This window comes from Lethenteron reissneri, chromosome 60, assembly GCF_015708825.2.
Source record: "Lethenteron reissneri isolate LAM-NWPU_2019-01 chromosome 60, ASM1570882v1, whole genome shotgun sequence".
Taxonomy (NCBI): domain Eukaryota; kingdom Metazoa; phylum Chordata; class Hyperoartia; order Petromyzontiformes; family Petromyzontidae; genus Lethenteron; species Lethenteron reissneri.
In genome coordinates this window covers 4,113,609-4,129,774 of record NC_083838.1, presented here as the reverse complement: position 1 = coordinate 4,129,774, position 16,166 = coordinate 4,113,609, and the positions used below count along the sequence as shown (strand labels likewise).

The 16,166-nt window shown below is 46.8% G+C and overlaps 1 protein-coding gene across 1 annotated transcript in view; it reads right to left on the bottom strand.

Moving 5' to 3' along the window:
* LOC133357897 (cadherin-1-like) overlaps positions 1-16,166 on the bottom strand; it is a 50,859-nt gene that overhangs the window by 7,517 nt on the left and 27,176 nt on the right. Inside the window, exons 4-11 of the mRNA XM_061576067.1 lie at positions 14,568-14,678; positions 12,537-12,683; positions 9,338-9,482; positions 7,885-8,048; positions 5,060-5,194; positions 3,222-3,407; positions 1,513-1,778; positions 242-387 (exon numbers count right to left, since the gene is read on the bottom strand). Coding sequence (XP_061432051.1) covers positions 242-387; positions 1,513-1,778; positions 3,222-3,407; positions 5,060-5,194; positions 7,885-8,048; positions 9,338-9,482; positions 12,537-12,683; positions 14,568-14,678 — 1,300 coding nt within the window. The remainder of the gene's footprint in view (positions 1-241; positions 388-1,512; positions 1,779-3,221; positions 3,408-5,059; positions 5,195-7,884; positions 8,049-9,337; positions 9,483-12,536; positions 12,684-14,567; positions 14,679-16,166) is intronic.

The following is a 16,166-nucleotide window of genomic DNA, read 5'->3' as shown; positions in this document are numbered from 1 at the left end:
GAGTCGACTAGTAGCCACAGCCACAGCTAGAAGAAAACTAGATGTGGTGTGCTGGGTGTGCATATCTTTCCCTGGCTGGAATTAAGCCCTGGGCGATATGATGTGTCGCTTTCGATGGAGGCCAATGTTGGCTTTTGGATATTTGATGACCAAAATCACCCTGATTGAGCCAGCTCGCACCAGATCTCGGCAGCTAAAGCAGAGTCGTGCTGCCTTGCGTAGCCCTGGGATGAGTGAGCACCTGCATCGATGGCAATGACGGTCACGTTGTACTTCCCATTGCGGATGTACTCGGGGTCTTCATAGTCCACGTCCCCAGCCAAGCTAAGTGCTCCTGTGCTTGGGTCAATCGCCAGCCAGCCCGCCTTGTCTGACACGATCTTGTAGCTGTGGACAACCGGTCCACTCAGAGTTAACATCAGGATGCATAGACACAGCTCTAGGTCTTGAACCCATACACTCACCCTTACCACCTGCTAACCATCCCTGATACGGCAATTATGAACCCCCATGAGAAATGGAGAAAACCAAGCCCCAAGGGTTGAATGACAATTTTATAAATTTCGATTTAAAGCTTTCGTGACTGCAGGGATTCATCTTCTTGGTTCTTTCAGTAAAGTCACGTAGAAGGGAAATAATAAAATAATAAAAATAAAACATAATAAAATACAATTCTCACGACGTCTCGGCTACAACGCAAGCAGCCGTCCTCAGGTGAAGAACAGGTCTGTCGGAAAGACAACGTCTGAATAAGCACCACCGAAAGAACCAAGAAGATAATTTTATATATATAGCTGAACCACCTTTGGGCAGGGCCATCTCAGAGCGGTTTAGACATGATAAGTGACTTACATCTCATCTCAACACAGTGGCAGCTGTTCATGCAGGGCACAAGGTGACTCAGAACCTAGCCTGCAAGCGGGCATTGGTGTTTCCAGTAGTGGGCATTGATTGTCACGTGTATTCCCATTGAGTCATTTGCCGCGTGCCATATTTGGGCCCTGACACCGGCACACCAGTGGCCAACTCGATTTGAATGACATGGGGTCGGTCTGTAACATCGGCTATAAAGCAAATGGGTGTGCGGTATCTTACGCTTGATACATACACGCCGTCACCTGTTACTGGGCATCAGTGAAACAGAGCTTCATAGCTCATCGCAGCTTCCTCCAGGATTTTTTTCAATTCTGATTATGGACTTCTCACCATCCCTGACATGGCTATTACGAGCCTCCCCCACCCCCCAGCTAGACCTCGGCAAGGTAAGGTAATTTACCGGGTAAAAGGGTAAAGGTAAAGGTGTCGACATGCCAAGGGGTAAGGGTAAAGGGTAGGGTAAAGGTAGGCTCGTTGCTTTTAACCTTTTACCTTACCTGCTAAAGGGTAAAATGTAGGGTAGAGTGATTGTATTGTGGTAAGGTAAAAAGGTAGGGTAAAAGGTGGGCTCGTTATTGTTTTTACACTTTTACCTTACCTTGCCGAGGCCTACCCCCAGCGCGACTTTATGCTCACGTGAAGTTGTGCGTTGTCCCAGTGTCGGGGTCCTGCGCGGAGAAGACCCCGAGCGGCGATCCCAGCGGCGACCCCTCGACGCACTCCACCATGCGCACCGACGGAATGAAAGCCGCGTCCTCGTTGACGTCCGTGACGCGCACGAGCACCGTGGCAGACGACGACAACGATGCGACCGCGCCGGGAAGGAGCTTCTCCTCGTTGGCCACCGTCACCACGAGAGGAACCGTCTTGTCAGCCGTTGTTATCGCTTCAAAGTTCAGTGGCTGCGGTGGTGAGAAATGCGGGCGGCGTTGAATCGAACAGCTAGGGTCAGCTCGTGCATCTCCGTGGCCTGGAACTCGTGGACCCCCAACTGTCCATGCTGTTGTGCTCCCTTGCCCTCTATCGTCTTTCCGCCAGAGGTCGCAAACGGGTTTCGATTCCTTACCCGTACCCGTACCCGGCCGCACCAGGGTCGCAAATGGGTACCCGTACCCGTACCCGGCCGGGTATGGGTACCCGTACGCTAGCCGTACCCTACCCGAAATGAGTGACAAACGGTTACTCACCGGTGACTCACGGCCTACCCGTACCCGTACCCGGCCGCACCAGGGTCGCAAACGGGTACCCGGCTACCCGTACCCAGCCGGGTACGGATAGCCGGGTATCGGGTAGGGTACGGGTATCGGATACCCGGTTGCAACCTCTGCTTTCCGCCCTTCTGCCCAACTGTTCAAGTCTCAGCTCAAGGACGTTTCTGTTTTTGATTCACTATAGTTTTTGTTGGTTGGACTGTATCGTGATCTGGCTAAAGTGATGTTGTGAAACCCTCCGCCACCGACACAGTAGCGGATCTAAACGGGGCCGTTGACCTCTCCCCCCCCCCCGCCCCCATGCTCCCTGCCCCCCTATCCCAATGATATATATTTTTATTTAACACGGAGGCTTTCGCGACCAATATTATTCATAATCAAGGTTTTTGGGTCAGATCACGTTATTTATAAATGTGTCGTAACCTTCCACCACCCGACACGACCAAATTCTTGCCCGATGAAGCTGATTGTAATTATCAGCGCAAACGTCGTACTACTCAAATAAAAAATGATGTTGATTCTCTCGTCAGCACACCGGTGGGCTAAAGAAGTGAATCATTTTGTCCTTTGAAAAACGTGACACATTTTTTACTATTTGGCCGTGTCGGGTGGTGGAGGGTTACGACACATTTATAAATAACGCGATTTGACCCAAAAACCTTGATTATTGGCCAGACTCTACATCAACCCGTAATTCAACACAGCCAAACAAATTACATTTGTCTGTTTCAGCTCACACCTGTGAGTCGAATGACAACTTTCACAACCAAATTTAGCGGCAATTAGACATGAATTTAGCTTCAAAATATTCAGGAAGTCTTTTTCTTTGCATTACTGGTGTAACCCCGATATGTATTCGATTAATAATGATCCGTTATAATGTTCATTGTAATTAAACAGCTTTTTAGGTTACGTCTCGTTTGACTCCCGAGTGGCGATGTCTACACCACCACACCAAAGTCCTCATTTGAGGCTGAGTCGACCTCGGGGAGACCCAAGACCGGTTCAGATAATCGTCACTGTGTGTTGGTACCCATGCAGCGATGATTGAACTCGGCTCGCCAGGTTGCTTTTCGTAGCGCGCTAACCGCTGCACCACCGCTCCCACTGCACACACACATTGACCACACAAACCTTGACGACGGACAATACGCCCTGGTTGGTCTTGGCATCGGTGGCAATGGCGAAGTGCCCCTCTTCGTTGCCGCTAGTGACGGTGTAGACGGCTCGCCACGCGGGCAAGCCCGGAGCGTCCGCATCTCGAATGTCCAGCAAGACCGCCTGCGTCACCAGCTCGTTCTCCCGCACCGTCCCCTCGTACTGCACAGCGAGGAGAGGCCGGGAGAGAGGGAGGGGGGTGGGGAAAGTTTGAGCCTCCTCTGTGATGGGCTCTGCTTACAATCGCCAATTTCATCCCGATTGTGCTGTCAGCATCAGTTTAACACGTAGGCTTTCGTGACCAATATTATTCATAATCAACGTTTTTGGGTTTAGATCGCGTTATTTATAAATGTGTCGTAACCCTCCACCACCCGACACGGCCAATCAGTAAAAAAGTGTCACGTTGACAATCGACAAATGAGTTGATGAGTTAATGATGACGTCACCCTGCTGCTGCTCTATATAAGAACGGGAGACAGAGCAGAGCCTCACCATTCTGGCGAATTGCCCGATGATGCTGGATGCAATTACCAGCGAACTCAAAAATTGTAAATGTTGTGGTTTCACGCTTCAACACACCGGTGGGCTAAAGCAGTGAACTATTTATCTTTTGTCAACGTGACACTTTTTTACTGATTGGCCGTGTCGGGTGGTGGAGGGTTACGACACATTCATAAATAACGCGAACTAAACCCAAAAACGTTGATTATGTCAGCATCATCATTGTCGCGAGACAAAGGACGCATTCGGATATCTCGGAGAGCAAAGCGATCCTTCCGTTTTGCAGAGCGGCCCACAGACGTGCAATATCCCTTCGAGTAACTTCTGGTTCACACACAGTGGAGGGCAGCACTTTCCCAATTGCTCGGGATGCATGGTTCAAGTTAATTTTGTTTTAACCAGGCGAGAAATCCAAAGAGGCCAGGATAGTCTAATTTGCAAGAAAGTGAGATAATGAGAGTGACGTTCATCGTTTGACAGTCAAATAAATATTATAATTGTTAAAATTATGAACAAAAAATTAAAATATTTTTTTATTTTACCAGGTAAAGCCTACTGAGCTATATAGCTCTTTTTTAGAAGCGACCATGCAACAAATGATAGTTCAACGAAGTGGCTTAACACGTGGAAATTTAAAGCAGCCAAATACTAAATGTGGAAGGGAAAACCAGAAGACCCGGAGAAAAATCCACGCAACTACCAGGAGAACATGCAAGACTCTTCATATACAACGAGCGTCAGGGTCAGGATCCCACGACCACTTGTCTATTAGGCGATGTAGTTAACATCGCGCTACCATGTTCGGCATGTTGATGATACTGATACTATTGTAGAGGAATTCCCACGGACGCACTCGGAAAAGGAGGTAAGTTAAGGGCTTTAGCCAGGGTTTATTAAAGGTTATCAATAATACACAGGGTACACAACTCCCAGGGGCTAGGGGTCCTACTCTGAGTCCGGGTCCCTGCCGGCTCGCTCCGGTCTCTCTCTCTCGTGTCGGATCGTGAACTCTGCCGACTCCACCGAGCGGAGAGAGAAGCACCTCTACGGCTACCACCGGCTTCTCCCTAGACTCCCTATTCGATCCCTCTCTCTACCCCTAGTTCCCTCTTCACCCTGCTTACTCTACCCGTTCCCACAGTGACCCCGCTAACGTCATGAGGTATCCCTTAAGTACCCCAGGAGACGTGACGTCATCGCACTGAACGGCACACCTGACGTCACGTCCCCATTTTACTCCTCTACACTATTGCTGTGGCTGCCGATGATCGCTGTGCGACACTGGGAATTGTGTGCGCGCGAGACAAGACCTTGGGGGAGGTGAACTCTGGGGGGCTGTCGTTTGTGTCCCCCACGATGATGGTCACAGTGGTCGTGTTGCTGAGCCCTATGGGGGAGCCGTTGCAGTCACTGGCGTTCACTTCCAGCAGGAACTGACTCACGGCCTGCACACACGCACACACGCACGTATCATCGTCAACATAGGCGACGGTCACTCCATTGCTAAATGAATGCTTCCACAGGCCACCATCAACTGTCTGCGTACAAACCAATGTCGTCATCCTCTTCTTGGTTCTTTCGGTAAAGTCACGTAGAAGGGAAGTAATAAAATAATACAAATAAAAAATAATAAAACAATTCTCGCGACGTTTCAGCCACAACGCAAGCAGCCGTCCTCAGGTGAAAACCAGGTCTGTCAAGGCGACAGCGTCTGAATGAAACAGCACACGTGCTTGGAGCATATATATAAGCTGGGTTGGAAGGGGGGAAAAGGGCGCCTTGACAAAAGAATATGCATATCAAGAGGAATTTAGCATATTTATGGGAAATGCAGGTATGTGATTAGTACTACTTATGCCCATGCATTATGCAGGATTAGCAGCATCAAAGGGAGGGGATATGGGATATCGTCATCCTATCTCGCATACAAAGACCGCCTTTATGACCGTGTAGTGACTCTGAATGTCACTGTGTGGTGCCGGCCTTGCGAGGCCACGGCGGATAATCTGTTGTCATTATGTGCAGCCCGGTTACTGGGTGTAGTACCAGCCCTAGCGGGGCTTGGTTGTGCGCTGGTTAGCGCAGAGGCACCACGTACGGTGTGCGGTGCGGGCTCCCGGTGAGGGAGCGAGAGAAAGTGTCAGCCAGCCAGCGTTACGTTGGGGCACGATACGCTGGTTGACCTGCCAACACGTGACCGGATGATATTGGAGGGGGGCCACCGGTGGACGGGGGCTGCTGGGTGGTCACGTGGTATAGAGGAGCTCTCGGGAGCCTTCGGGAAAGAGCTCAGGAGATCTAGAAGGTGGGCGGGGCGAGGGGCGGAGCCAGCCCCAGCCCGGGCCGATATAACGGGGGCCCCGTGAGGGGCTCGGGGTTCTTCGTGTTGCTGGTGATGATGATCCACGTCGGGTTGAAGAAGCCTCTAGCCACGCGGACCGTGTCTAGTTCTGCCGTAGCGTGGTTAGATGGGCGTTCAACACCCGAGTGTAGGTTACGTTATGTTGTGTTGAGTTGATATAAGAAATAGTGTTGCTCCCAAGACAACGTCTGTGACTCAGTTGGACTCACTACAACCGTATCAGATGGGTTGGGGCAAGTGCTGTCCGTGAGCACCTATTCAGGCGGCCGGCATGGCGTGCTAACACTTTTTCCCTCCTCCCAGACAGACTAAAAACAACCTGGATCCATCCAAGATCTAAACACTGACGTCTGATTGATTACACTGGTCAACACACTTTTTCTGGCATAAGGTATTCCAACGGGTTTTGAAGGTAGTTTTGGGGTGCCGATTGCAAATCTGGCATCAGTTTTTGTCTATCACATCAGGTTTTTGAGATATCAAATATTGCATTTTCAATAAAAACTTCAGAAGAAAAATATTAAATAAATGTGGATATCTACATAAAATGATATTATAAACACACTATCCTAAAAAATACAGCACCATATTTTAACACTAAAGCAGTCACTGACTTGCAACAACTTGCAATCGTAAGTGACAGAGTTAATTTTGGGTAAAATCAATGAAAAGGGGGTATGCCGATAGCTTAAAAATTAGTCTAAAACAGCTGCAAAAGTCCAGGCCAGAAAAAAATGTTTTTTTTTGTTGACCAGTGCTATGTGATTCCTCAGGCAGAGAGATGTTACGGAGGTCCTTGTCACCAGGGTGTTGCATGCAGTTGAGGTGGACACAGTGTTCTGGTACACACAAGGGCTCTCCCTTTCGATCCATCCTGAAAATCAAGAGGTCAATGTCAAACCTCCCAAAGAAACTCAACATTACCAAACTGGACCAAACTTGAAGAGACAATTACCCAGTTCCAGGAAGCCCTGACAGCAACACGAGGGAAGCATATTTCTGAGCATTCCTCCTTAAATATGGAGGGTGGATATTCGCAGTTCCTCAGGGACAAAGTTCAGGAGGTGTCTGTGAGGTTTACTTGCAGAGCCGTCCGTAGGGGAGGTGCGGGGCCGGGGCAAATCCCACCATATGGGCCTCCTGACACACCTTCAAACTAAAGTATTACATCTGACACCGTGAGGTTGAAGCGCCAGGGCCCAGGGTGGTCGCCCCGATTCGCTGTGCCCTATGGACGGCTTTGGGTACCTGAGATCACCGGATGCAAGTGCCCACACTGGTTTTGACCAGAATAATACCACCATTGACAGATTGCACGAGGTATACAATGGCTGCACGTGCCCACAACTCTTGCAGCGTGAGAAATGTAAAAAATGTTGGTGCGACGAAATTGTCCGCAGCTAGATTTTAAGGAACAGAAACGCTTCTAAGAGTGCCATGATTGGAATATATGGTCCATCGGTGAATGGAACAGCTTTCCTTAGGTTTAGCAGATGGGTCATATCTTGGCACAGACATCATCAAGACCCTCGATCACCGGAGGATTGTTGGCTGGAATTCAGAAGGTCTTGGAGCATTACGTTGGTGACGGTCGAGGTAGTAACAATGATGATGGTGTAGGTGGTGACGATGGTGGTGGTGGTGGAGGTGGATTCACCTCTGTCCAGCACGATCAGTGTTGTGATGGTGCTAGTATTGGTGACGACGGAGATTGTAATCACATTATGCTGGCGATGATGGTGGAAGTAGTGACGATGGTGACCGTGACCTCACCTCTCTGTCCAGTTTTATCAGGGTAGTGATGGTGCCACTGCTCCTGTCGATGGTGAACGCTTTGGGTAAGGGTGGCTTCTGGGAGATGATGGTGTACATGATGATGACGTGGTCTGTAGCTGGATCATCTCCATCTGTCGCCTCTATATTTATTACGGTCGTGCCTGAACAGAAACAAAAGAAAATTCCGTGTTTGCGTCGTAGCGAACTAAATTCATAATGTCGGTAAACAACTCTAGCCATCAATTGATCATTTATTATCACAATGTAACACCAACAATCTCTTCAATCAACCTGTAGCACACATTCCTTACACAGATAGTCCCCGAGTTACGATGGTCCGACTTACGATATTTCGATCTTACGATGCGATAGCTGTCTTTCCGACAGACCTGTTCCTCACCTGAGGATGGCTGCTTGCGTTGTGGCCGAAACGTCGTGAGAATTATATTATTTTATTATGCTTTATTTTTATTATTTTATTATTTCCCTTCTACGTGACTTTACCGAAAGAACCAAGAAGACGTTACAAATTCTTCCGGCTTTAAAAAAAATAAAAAAGGTGCATGTATACAAATAACACATCGTTATTATTATCGCTGCACTGCACAGTTGAGGCAGTGACATGGCCCAGCAGTAGGCTGTTTTCTACTTGTTGCAGAGGTTTACGATTAAGATACAGCCAGACATGCTGGTTATTACTGCGGGTGTATCAACTATATATATATTTTTTAAATCACAGTGGATCTTCAAACATCCCCTGCCATAATTTGAAACCAGTTGGCCATTTTATAACAGCATTATGGTGGTTCAAATTTGCCAATTTAAAGAAAATATATACCGCATATTGCTCAGGAGGGATTACACACAAAGCAGCAATTATCACCCCATAAAATGCTTCAAGTGAGATGTAATGCAAGTCACTTGTCATATACACCATTCTACACAACAAAGACTCATTCCTGGCAGCGATTTCAGCTGCACCACCTCTACATAACAAAAGGCTCAGTCCCATTTACACGCACCTTTATATCATCCGCACCTAGTTTACACAACAAAGGCTCATTCCTAGCAGCGTGCTTCAGCCGCACCGAGCCTCACAAAAATAATATCCAGGGCCTACCTTGGCTCCTCCCACCCTCAACCAGTATATATACAAATACTGTGTTCTTGGAATTTCTCTCACTTGATACAGCTATCGTGCTGTGACGGGTCCACCTGAAGACGGAAGCTTGTGTTGCCTCCGAAACGTCGTGAATTTTATTTTATTTTTATCTAACTTTTATTAATTTAAAATTTTTACCTACGTGACTTTACCGAAAAAACCTAACAATATGAATCCTTGCAGTCACGAAAGCTTCAAATCTAGACCGTAAAGTAGTCTAAGAAACACGAAGGAGGGCAGCTCTTATATAAAAAAAAAATTATTCTCGTTTTCGTTTAATACGCTCACCGGCTGGTTGGTTCTCCAGCACCGTTCCCGTGAAGTTTTTCTCCACGAACTGCGGAGTCTCGTCATTGACGTCGGTCACCAGCACCGTCATCGTGGCAGGATTTTCGACTTCGTGGCCCTGTTCGTCGTACGCGTGCACAAACATCTGCGGGAGCAATGAGTTCCGGCGTGAGCACCGTATTCGCTCCCACGGCTACAGACTCACGGTGGATGCTGCCACTGGGCTTGGTGGGCACGATCCCCGTGGCTACAATCATCTTTCTTCACCACCCGATGTCACCTCCTCCATACTCCACCATCCCTCCTCTCCTCTCCATCTCTGCCCTCCTCCACCCATCCTCAGCACAAGATAGCTCAGCACCAGGTCTGCCAGTAGGGGGCAATGATGACTATGTGTAATTATAACACTGGTCAACAAAAAAAAAACATTTTTTTGAGGCCTGGACTTTTGCAGCTGTTTTAGACTAATTTCAGGGCGCTGATTCCAAATCTGATCTCAGATTTGCTCTATCACATCTCATTTTTATGCTATCGGCATACCCCATTTTCATTGATTTTACCCGAAATTAACTCTGTCACTTATGATTGCAAGTTGTTGCGAGTCAGTGACTGCTTTAGTGTTAAAATATGGTGCTGTATTTTTAGGATAGTGTGTTTATAATATCATTTTATGCAGATATCCACATTCATTTAATATTTTTCTTCTGCAGTTTTTATTGAAAATGCAATATTTGATATCTCAAACACCTGATGTGATAGACAAAAACTGATGCCAGATTTGGAATCGGCACCCCAAAATTACCTGAAAACCGTTGGAATACCTTATGCCAGAAAAAGTGTGTTGACCAGTGTAATTGAATGCAGTGAACCGTCTATCACCGCGAGAGGAGATGCAGGTGTTTGATAACAATGCACAGTGATCATTTTAGCGCTGGCTGCCACACTTTGCCTGATTGCATTCGCCTTATTTTTTAATAGACCTCAGTGGACTCGATAATTGTTTTTTTACCCTTCTATCTGGTAACAAAACTGACACCTTTTTACAAGGAGTCATGTTTGCATAGACCACAATACCTGCAGTCATAATGCAAACAAAAAACACAACTCTGATAATGTGCACTGTCCTTGAAGTTGATTGGTCCACACCCGAGACAGCTTTCCTTAGAGCCTAGTCTCACATGGGTTGGACCAGATGACGCCAAAAGGCTGTCTCGGGTGTGGACCAATCAACTTCAAGGACAGTGCATACATTATCAGAGTTGTGTTTTTTGTTTGCATTATGACTGCAGGTATTGTGGTCTATGCAAACATGACTCCTTGTAAAAAGGTGTCAGTTTTGTTGCCAGATAAAAGGGTAAAAAAACTAATTGTCAGTGGACTCGTTTATACCAAAATGTCAGCCTACCGCAGACGCAATCTCACGGGCGGGATTACTGCGAGACTGACAACAACATGGGCAGCCAAGGGGGGGGGGGGGGGGGGCCGAATCATTGCAGATAATTTTCGATTTAAAGCTTTCGTGACTGCAGGGATTCATCTTCTTGGTTCTTTCGGTAAAGTCACGTAGAATGGAAATAATAAAATAATACAAATAAAACATAATAAAATAATTCTCACGACGTTTCGGCCACAACGCAAGCAGACGTCCTCAGGTGATGAACAGGTCTGTCGGAAAGACAGCGTCTGAATGAACACCACCACGGAAAGACAGCGTCTGAATGAACACCACCAAGCTTGGTGGTGTTCATTCAGACGCTGTCTTTCCGACAGACCTGTTCTTCACCTAAGGACGGCTGTTTTTCGTTGTGGCCGAAACGTCGTGAGAATTATTTTATCATGTTTAATTTGTATTATTGTATTATTTCCCTTCTACGTGACTTTACCGAAAGAACCAAGAAGACATCGCAGACAATTTAAAATGGAACAACATTCTGCGCGCACCTTCCCGCTGTCTTGCCTCACGGCAGATGGGGAGCGTACGTTAACAGGAAGTTCCTGTTTTTTGATGCTAATGTTGGTCACGTGACCAGGAAGGGACGATGTTAGATTTCCACTGTACCACGCGGGCTTCAGCCATTACTCAGATAAGTCAAGATGGCGGCACGCATCGCATCTCAGTGAGACCACAGCCGCACTTATCCATTGTGGGAGCTTAAGAAGCAATATCTGTAAGTTGTTTATATTCCTCTAATATTGGAAATGCTGTTGTAATGTTGGAATGACCGTTATAGCAATGTAAATGCCTTTATGGTGCCGTTAAGTTGTTGTAGTAAATACGAGGCCTAGTTAGTAACGAAGCCTGTGACTTTCCTTATTGTGGATGTTACTTGTGATTTAGTAGGTCGAGTCAGACTTGTGCCTATGTTGCGATCCTGAGAGTAAAGATGACGAAGTATCTCATCCACAGTTTAGTGTTAAGTGTAATGCTGTACATTTGGGGTGCAGTGGGATGAATACACTGTGCCTGTATGCAACGCATCAGCTTGTGCCTTTGTCTAGTTGTTCAGGGGTAATGTGGGGGCCTGGTCCTTCCAGGATCTATTGTTATCTGAGACAATGTTCTGATGCTGTGGTGTTCATTGTGTGGGTGTTTCCGAATTATAACAGATGCTGTATCTGTGTTTTCTCACCAGTTTTACCTGTTACAATCAATAAATGACGATCGGAGTTGGACGGTCATCCTGGCTTCGAGGGTTTATTGAACACATGGTTGTCTACTCGACTAGCGGTGCAACGCAGCGCACAGCGAGGCCGAGATACCCGCTGTCGGTAGTCTGGCACGTTGTACGCTCGCGAATACTGGAGTCCAGCAGGTCGCGAATAAGGAACTCGTATACGCTTAGTAACTCGCGAATATGCGAAACTCGCGAATCTAGAGCTCGCACACCGTGAGGGTTTGCTGTAATTTGCAGCGTATTTTCTTCTTTTTCTTCGAATTCGACGCTGGCATTTAATGCCCCACTCATTTCCGATGGCATTGCGGGAACGCTTAGTGTTCAATCTTGAGTGAAGTGGACTGCGTGTAGCATTTCACGGTTAATACAAACCGAGGTATTAACTGGGACTTCCTTACGGAGTCAAACCGCAATCCTCTACAACAAGCAGGCATTGGGGCCTTCCTGCCGCCCCGCTGCTTGACAGCTCTAATGCCGAGGGAGCGACAATACTTTTTGAAGGCCCGTGATTTCACGCATCGTACTTGGTAAACTTTCAGCGTCTCGCGATCCACAGCTTCCTTCACGTATATCCGTCCATGGTCGTCCAGGTAGAACAGCCCCACGGGATCCTCATCCGCGCCGGGGCCCGTGAGCTTGTACATGTGAGCCTTCATTTTGTCCGATGTGTACTGCGGACACGCGCGCGTGTACGCAAATAAATAGCCAGTGGCGGTCCACTACGGTTGCTACCTCTGATGTGTATATATATATAGTGATTTTAAAAATGGAGATATCAGGCAAAGAAGAATGTCTCGTCTTCTTGGTTCTTTCGGTAAAGTCACGTAGAATGGAAATTATAAAATAATAAAAATAATTATTAAAACATAATAAAATAATTATTATAAAGTAATTATTTAATTATGTTTTATTTTTATTATTTTATTGTTTCCATTCTACGTGACTTTACCGAAAGAACCACTAATTCCATATCTGCATTTCTCATAAACAATTATTAAAACATAATAAAATAATTTAAACATAATAAAATAACTATTTTTCTATGTTTTATTCTTATTATTTTATTGTTTCCATTCTACGTGACTTTACCGAAAGAACCAAGAAGATGAATCCCTGCAGTCACGAAAGCTTTAAATCGAAAGAATATCTCGCATGATGATGAGAGGGGAGGACAGCATGCGTGTGCATTGTCTCGAACGAGTGGAGAATTATTTTTACTATGTGGGACCTTTAACATTCCTGGGAAGACTGAAAAAAATCCCAGACACATCCCAGGACATGGGTTGGACCAGATGACGCAAAAAGGCGCACAACTCAAAGACATCTGGTCCAACCCATGTGAGACTAGGCTCTAAGGAAAGCTGTCTCGGGTGTGAACCAATCAACTTCAAGGACAGTGCATACATTATCAGAGTTATGTTTTTTGTTTGCATTATGACTGCAGGTATTGTGGTCTATGCAAACATGACTCCTCGTAATAAAAAAAGGTGTCAGTTTTGTTGCCAGATAGAAGGGTAAAAAAACAATTATCATATTTTTTACTGGAAAATGAGGTTCCAATGGTGAAGGTCTGACTTCGTTTGTAATAAGGTCGGCACTGATAGGTTTGTTTATGCTGGAGGAATCCGATGACCTGTAAAGTGCCAGATGTCCAGTAGGGGCAGGCTAGAAGGTTACAACAACAAATAATACAAAATACACAATAGGAGCGCAAAGCATTGAAAAGGTAAGCAAATCGCAAAAAATACAAAACACTAAATTGTTATATTATTGGTTCTTTCGGTAAAGTCACGTAGAAGGGAAATAATAAAAATATAAAACAATCATATTTTATTATTTCCCTTCTACGTGACTTTATCGAAAGAACCAAGAATATGAATTCCTGCAGTCACGAAAGCTTTAAATCAAAACGAAATTGTTACTTTTTATTTTACCAGGTAAAACCCACTGAGCAATTCGCTTATTTTTCAGAAGCGACCTGGCCACAAAGCATAGCTCAGCGAGGTGGAAAGTAAATATAAATAATCTCAACGCATGTCTCTACATGCGGAAAGGAAAAACAAAACCAGAGGACCCGTAGAAAAAAAGCCCACAACGCCACGGGGAGAGAGACACGCAAACTCCAAATATACAAGAGGCCTCAGGGTTGGGGTCGAACCCCCGACCATCCTGCACACCAGGCGAGGGAGATAACATCTCTCCACCTTCGTGGCTCACAATTTGGGACCACGATTAGGCAGCGGCTCAGCTATCGAGTACACGGGCGGCGCAATCGGTACCGGCCCGGAGCGGCCTAGGCGCCAGAGGTCGCAACCGGGTACCCGATACCCGTACCCTACCCGATACACGGCTACCCGTACCCAGCCGGGTACGGGTACCCGTTTGCGACCCTGGTGCGGCCGGGTACGGGTAAGGAATCAAAACCCGTTTGCGACCTCTGCTAGGCGCAGATCTCCGAATAGTGGCAGGGGAATTGGACATGGGGACCCAGTTTCGTTCCTTCCTCGCATCAGGGCCTGTACCCACCGCGCTAGGCCGCTGTGTGCGTGCGTTACCATGGTGACGAAGGCCGGGTAGGGGCCGGGATCGTTCTCGTTGACGTAAGGTTTTGGAACTGTCCACTCTCGACGAACGCGGCTCGGGCACCGAGACGACACCGCACCATCCTGAGGACAAATGTGGGGAGCGAGGAAGGACAAACACAGAGAGAGACGGACGCACGGATGGATGGAAAGATGGAAAAGCAGGCAAAGTGAATGGTAAAAAAGTGATAGAAAGTGTTACGGATCGGTAGAGAGAGAGACGGGCAGACAGAGAGGCATAACGACAGTCAGACGTAGTGCTAGATGTGACATATAGGAAGGTAGAGTGATGGGTGGACGGGTAGAGTGACAGAGATAGTGACTGGCAGACGCAGTTATAGCCAGTGAAGAAGACATGAACAGACGCAAAGATGGCCATAGAGATAGCGTGGCAGGCAGACGGGTCGCCAGGCTAACAAATGCACAGATGCGAAGACAGGAAGGGAGAGTGGCAGTAACAAACGTAAGGCAGGCAGACAAAGCTGCTAGATAATTTAGACAGCATCTAAGTCAGGTACTCAGTGAGTGAACAAGGTGACCTCAAATACTCCTTCAATGTCTTGTAATAATAAAAAAATTATCAGGAAAGGTAGCTCCGCAGGAATGTGGAATTTCCATCACTGGCCCTGGGGGGCTGTGCATGGGAGATGACCCCCCCCCCCCACCAAATTCCTGTTCATTTGAGCGAGGAAATTACTTGGACTTTTTTCTTTTTAGATTCAAGATAGCAAACTAACCTGCTTCCCTTCTTCCCTTAAAACCACCTCTTCTCCCCTTGCCCATCCTGTTTCTGCTACTCCCCGCCCCCCAGCTATGACCAGACCCCACCCCAAACCCCATCATTACCCCAACCCCCTAGCACGACCCCAACCCCCTATCACGACCCCAACCCCTATCACTACTCCAAACCCTATCACTACCCCTATCACTACCCCAACTCCCTATCACTACCCCTATCACTACACATATCAGTACCCTAAACCCTAATTCACCACTCTCACCTGTTCTCCTGTCACCATAATTACACCACCACTTTTAATAACAACAACCCCAGTTTTCATTATCTCAATGAGTATCGTTTTGTGCACGATTTTTATCATTGTGTAGGGGTAATCGTCACTCACCACTCTGTGGGCTGGTAGCTTCCCCTTATCGTCAATGGGGAGCGGAAGCGCTATCACGCCAGGGCTAATGTCCATGGCCCAAGAAGGGGCCAACGACAAACCACAGCAGTCATGTTATGTTTTTTTTTTGCATTATGACTGCAGGTATTGTGGTCTATGCAAACATGACTCCTCGTAAAAAAAGTGTCAGTTTTGTTGCCAGATAAAAGGGTAAAAAACGAATTATCATATTTTTTACTGGCAAATGAGGTACCAATGGTGTAAATGCTTACTCCGAGCTCTCATACTCTGATGGTGCATTGTATTTGAGTTGTGCGCCTTTTGGCGTCATCTGGTCCAACCCATGTGATACTAGGCTCTAAGGAAAGCTGTCTCGGGTGTGGACCAATCAACTTCAAGGACAGTGCATACATAATCAGAGTTGTGTTTTTTGTTAGCATTATGACTG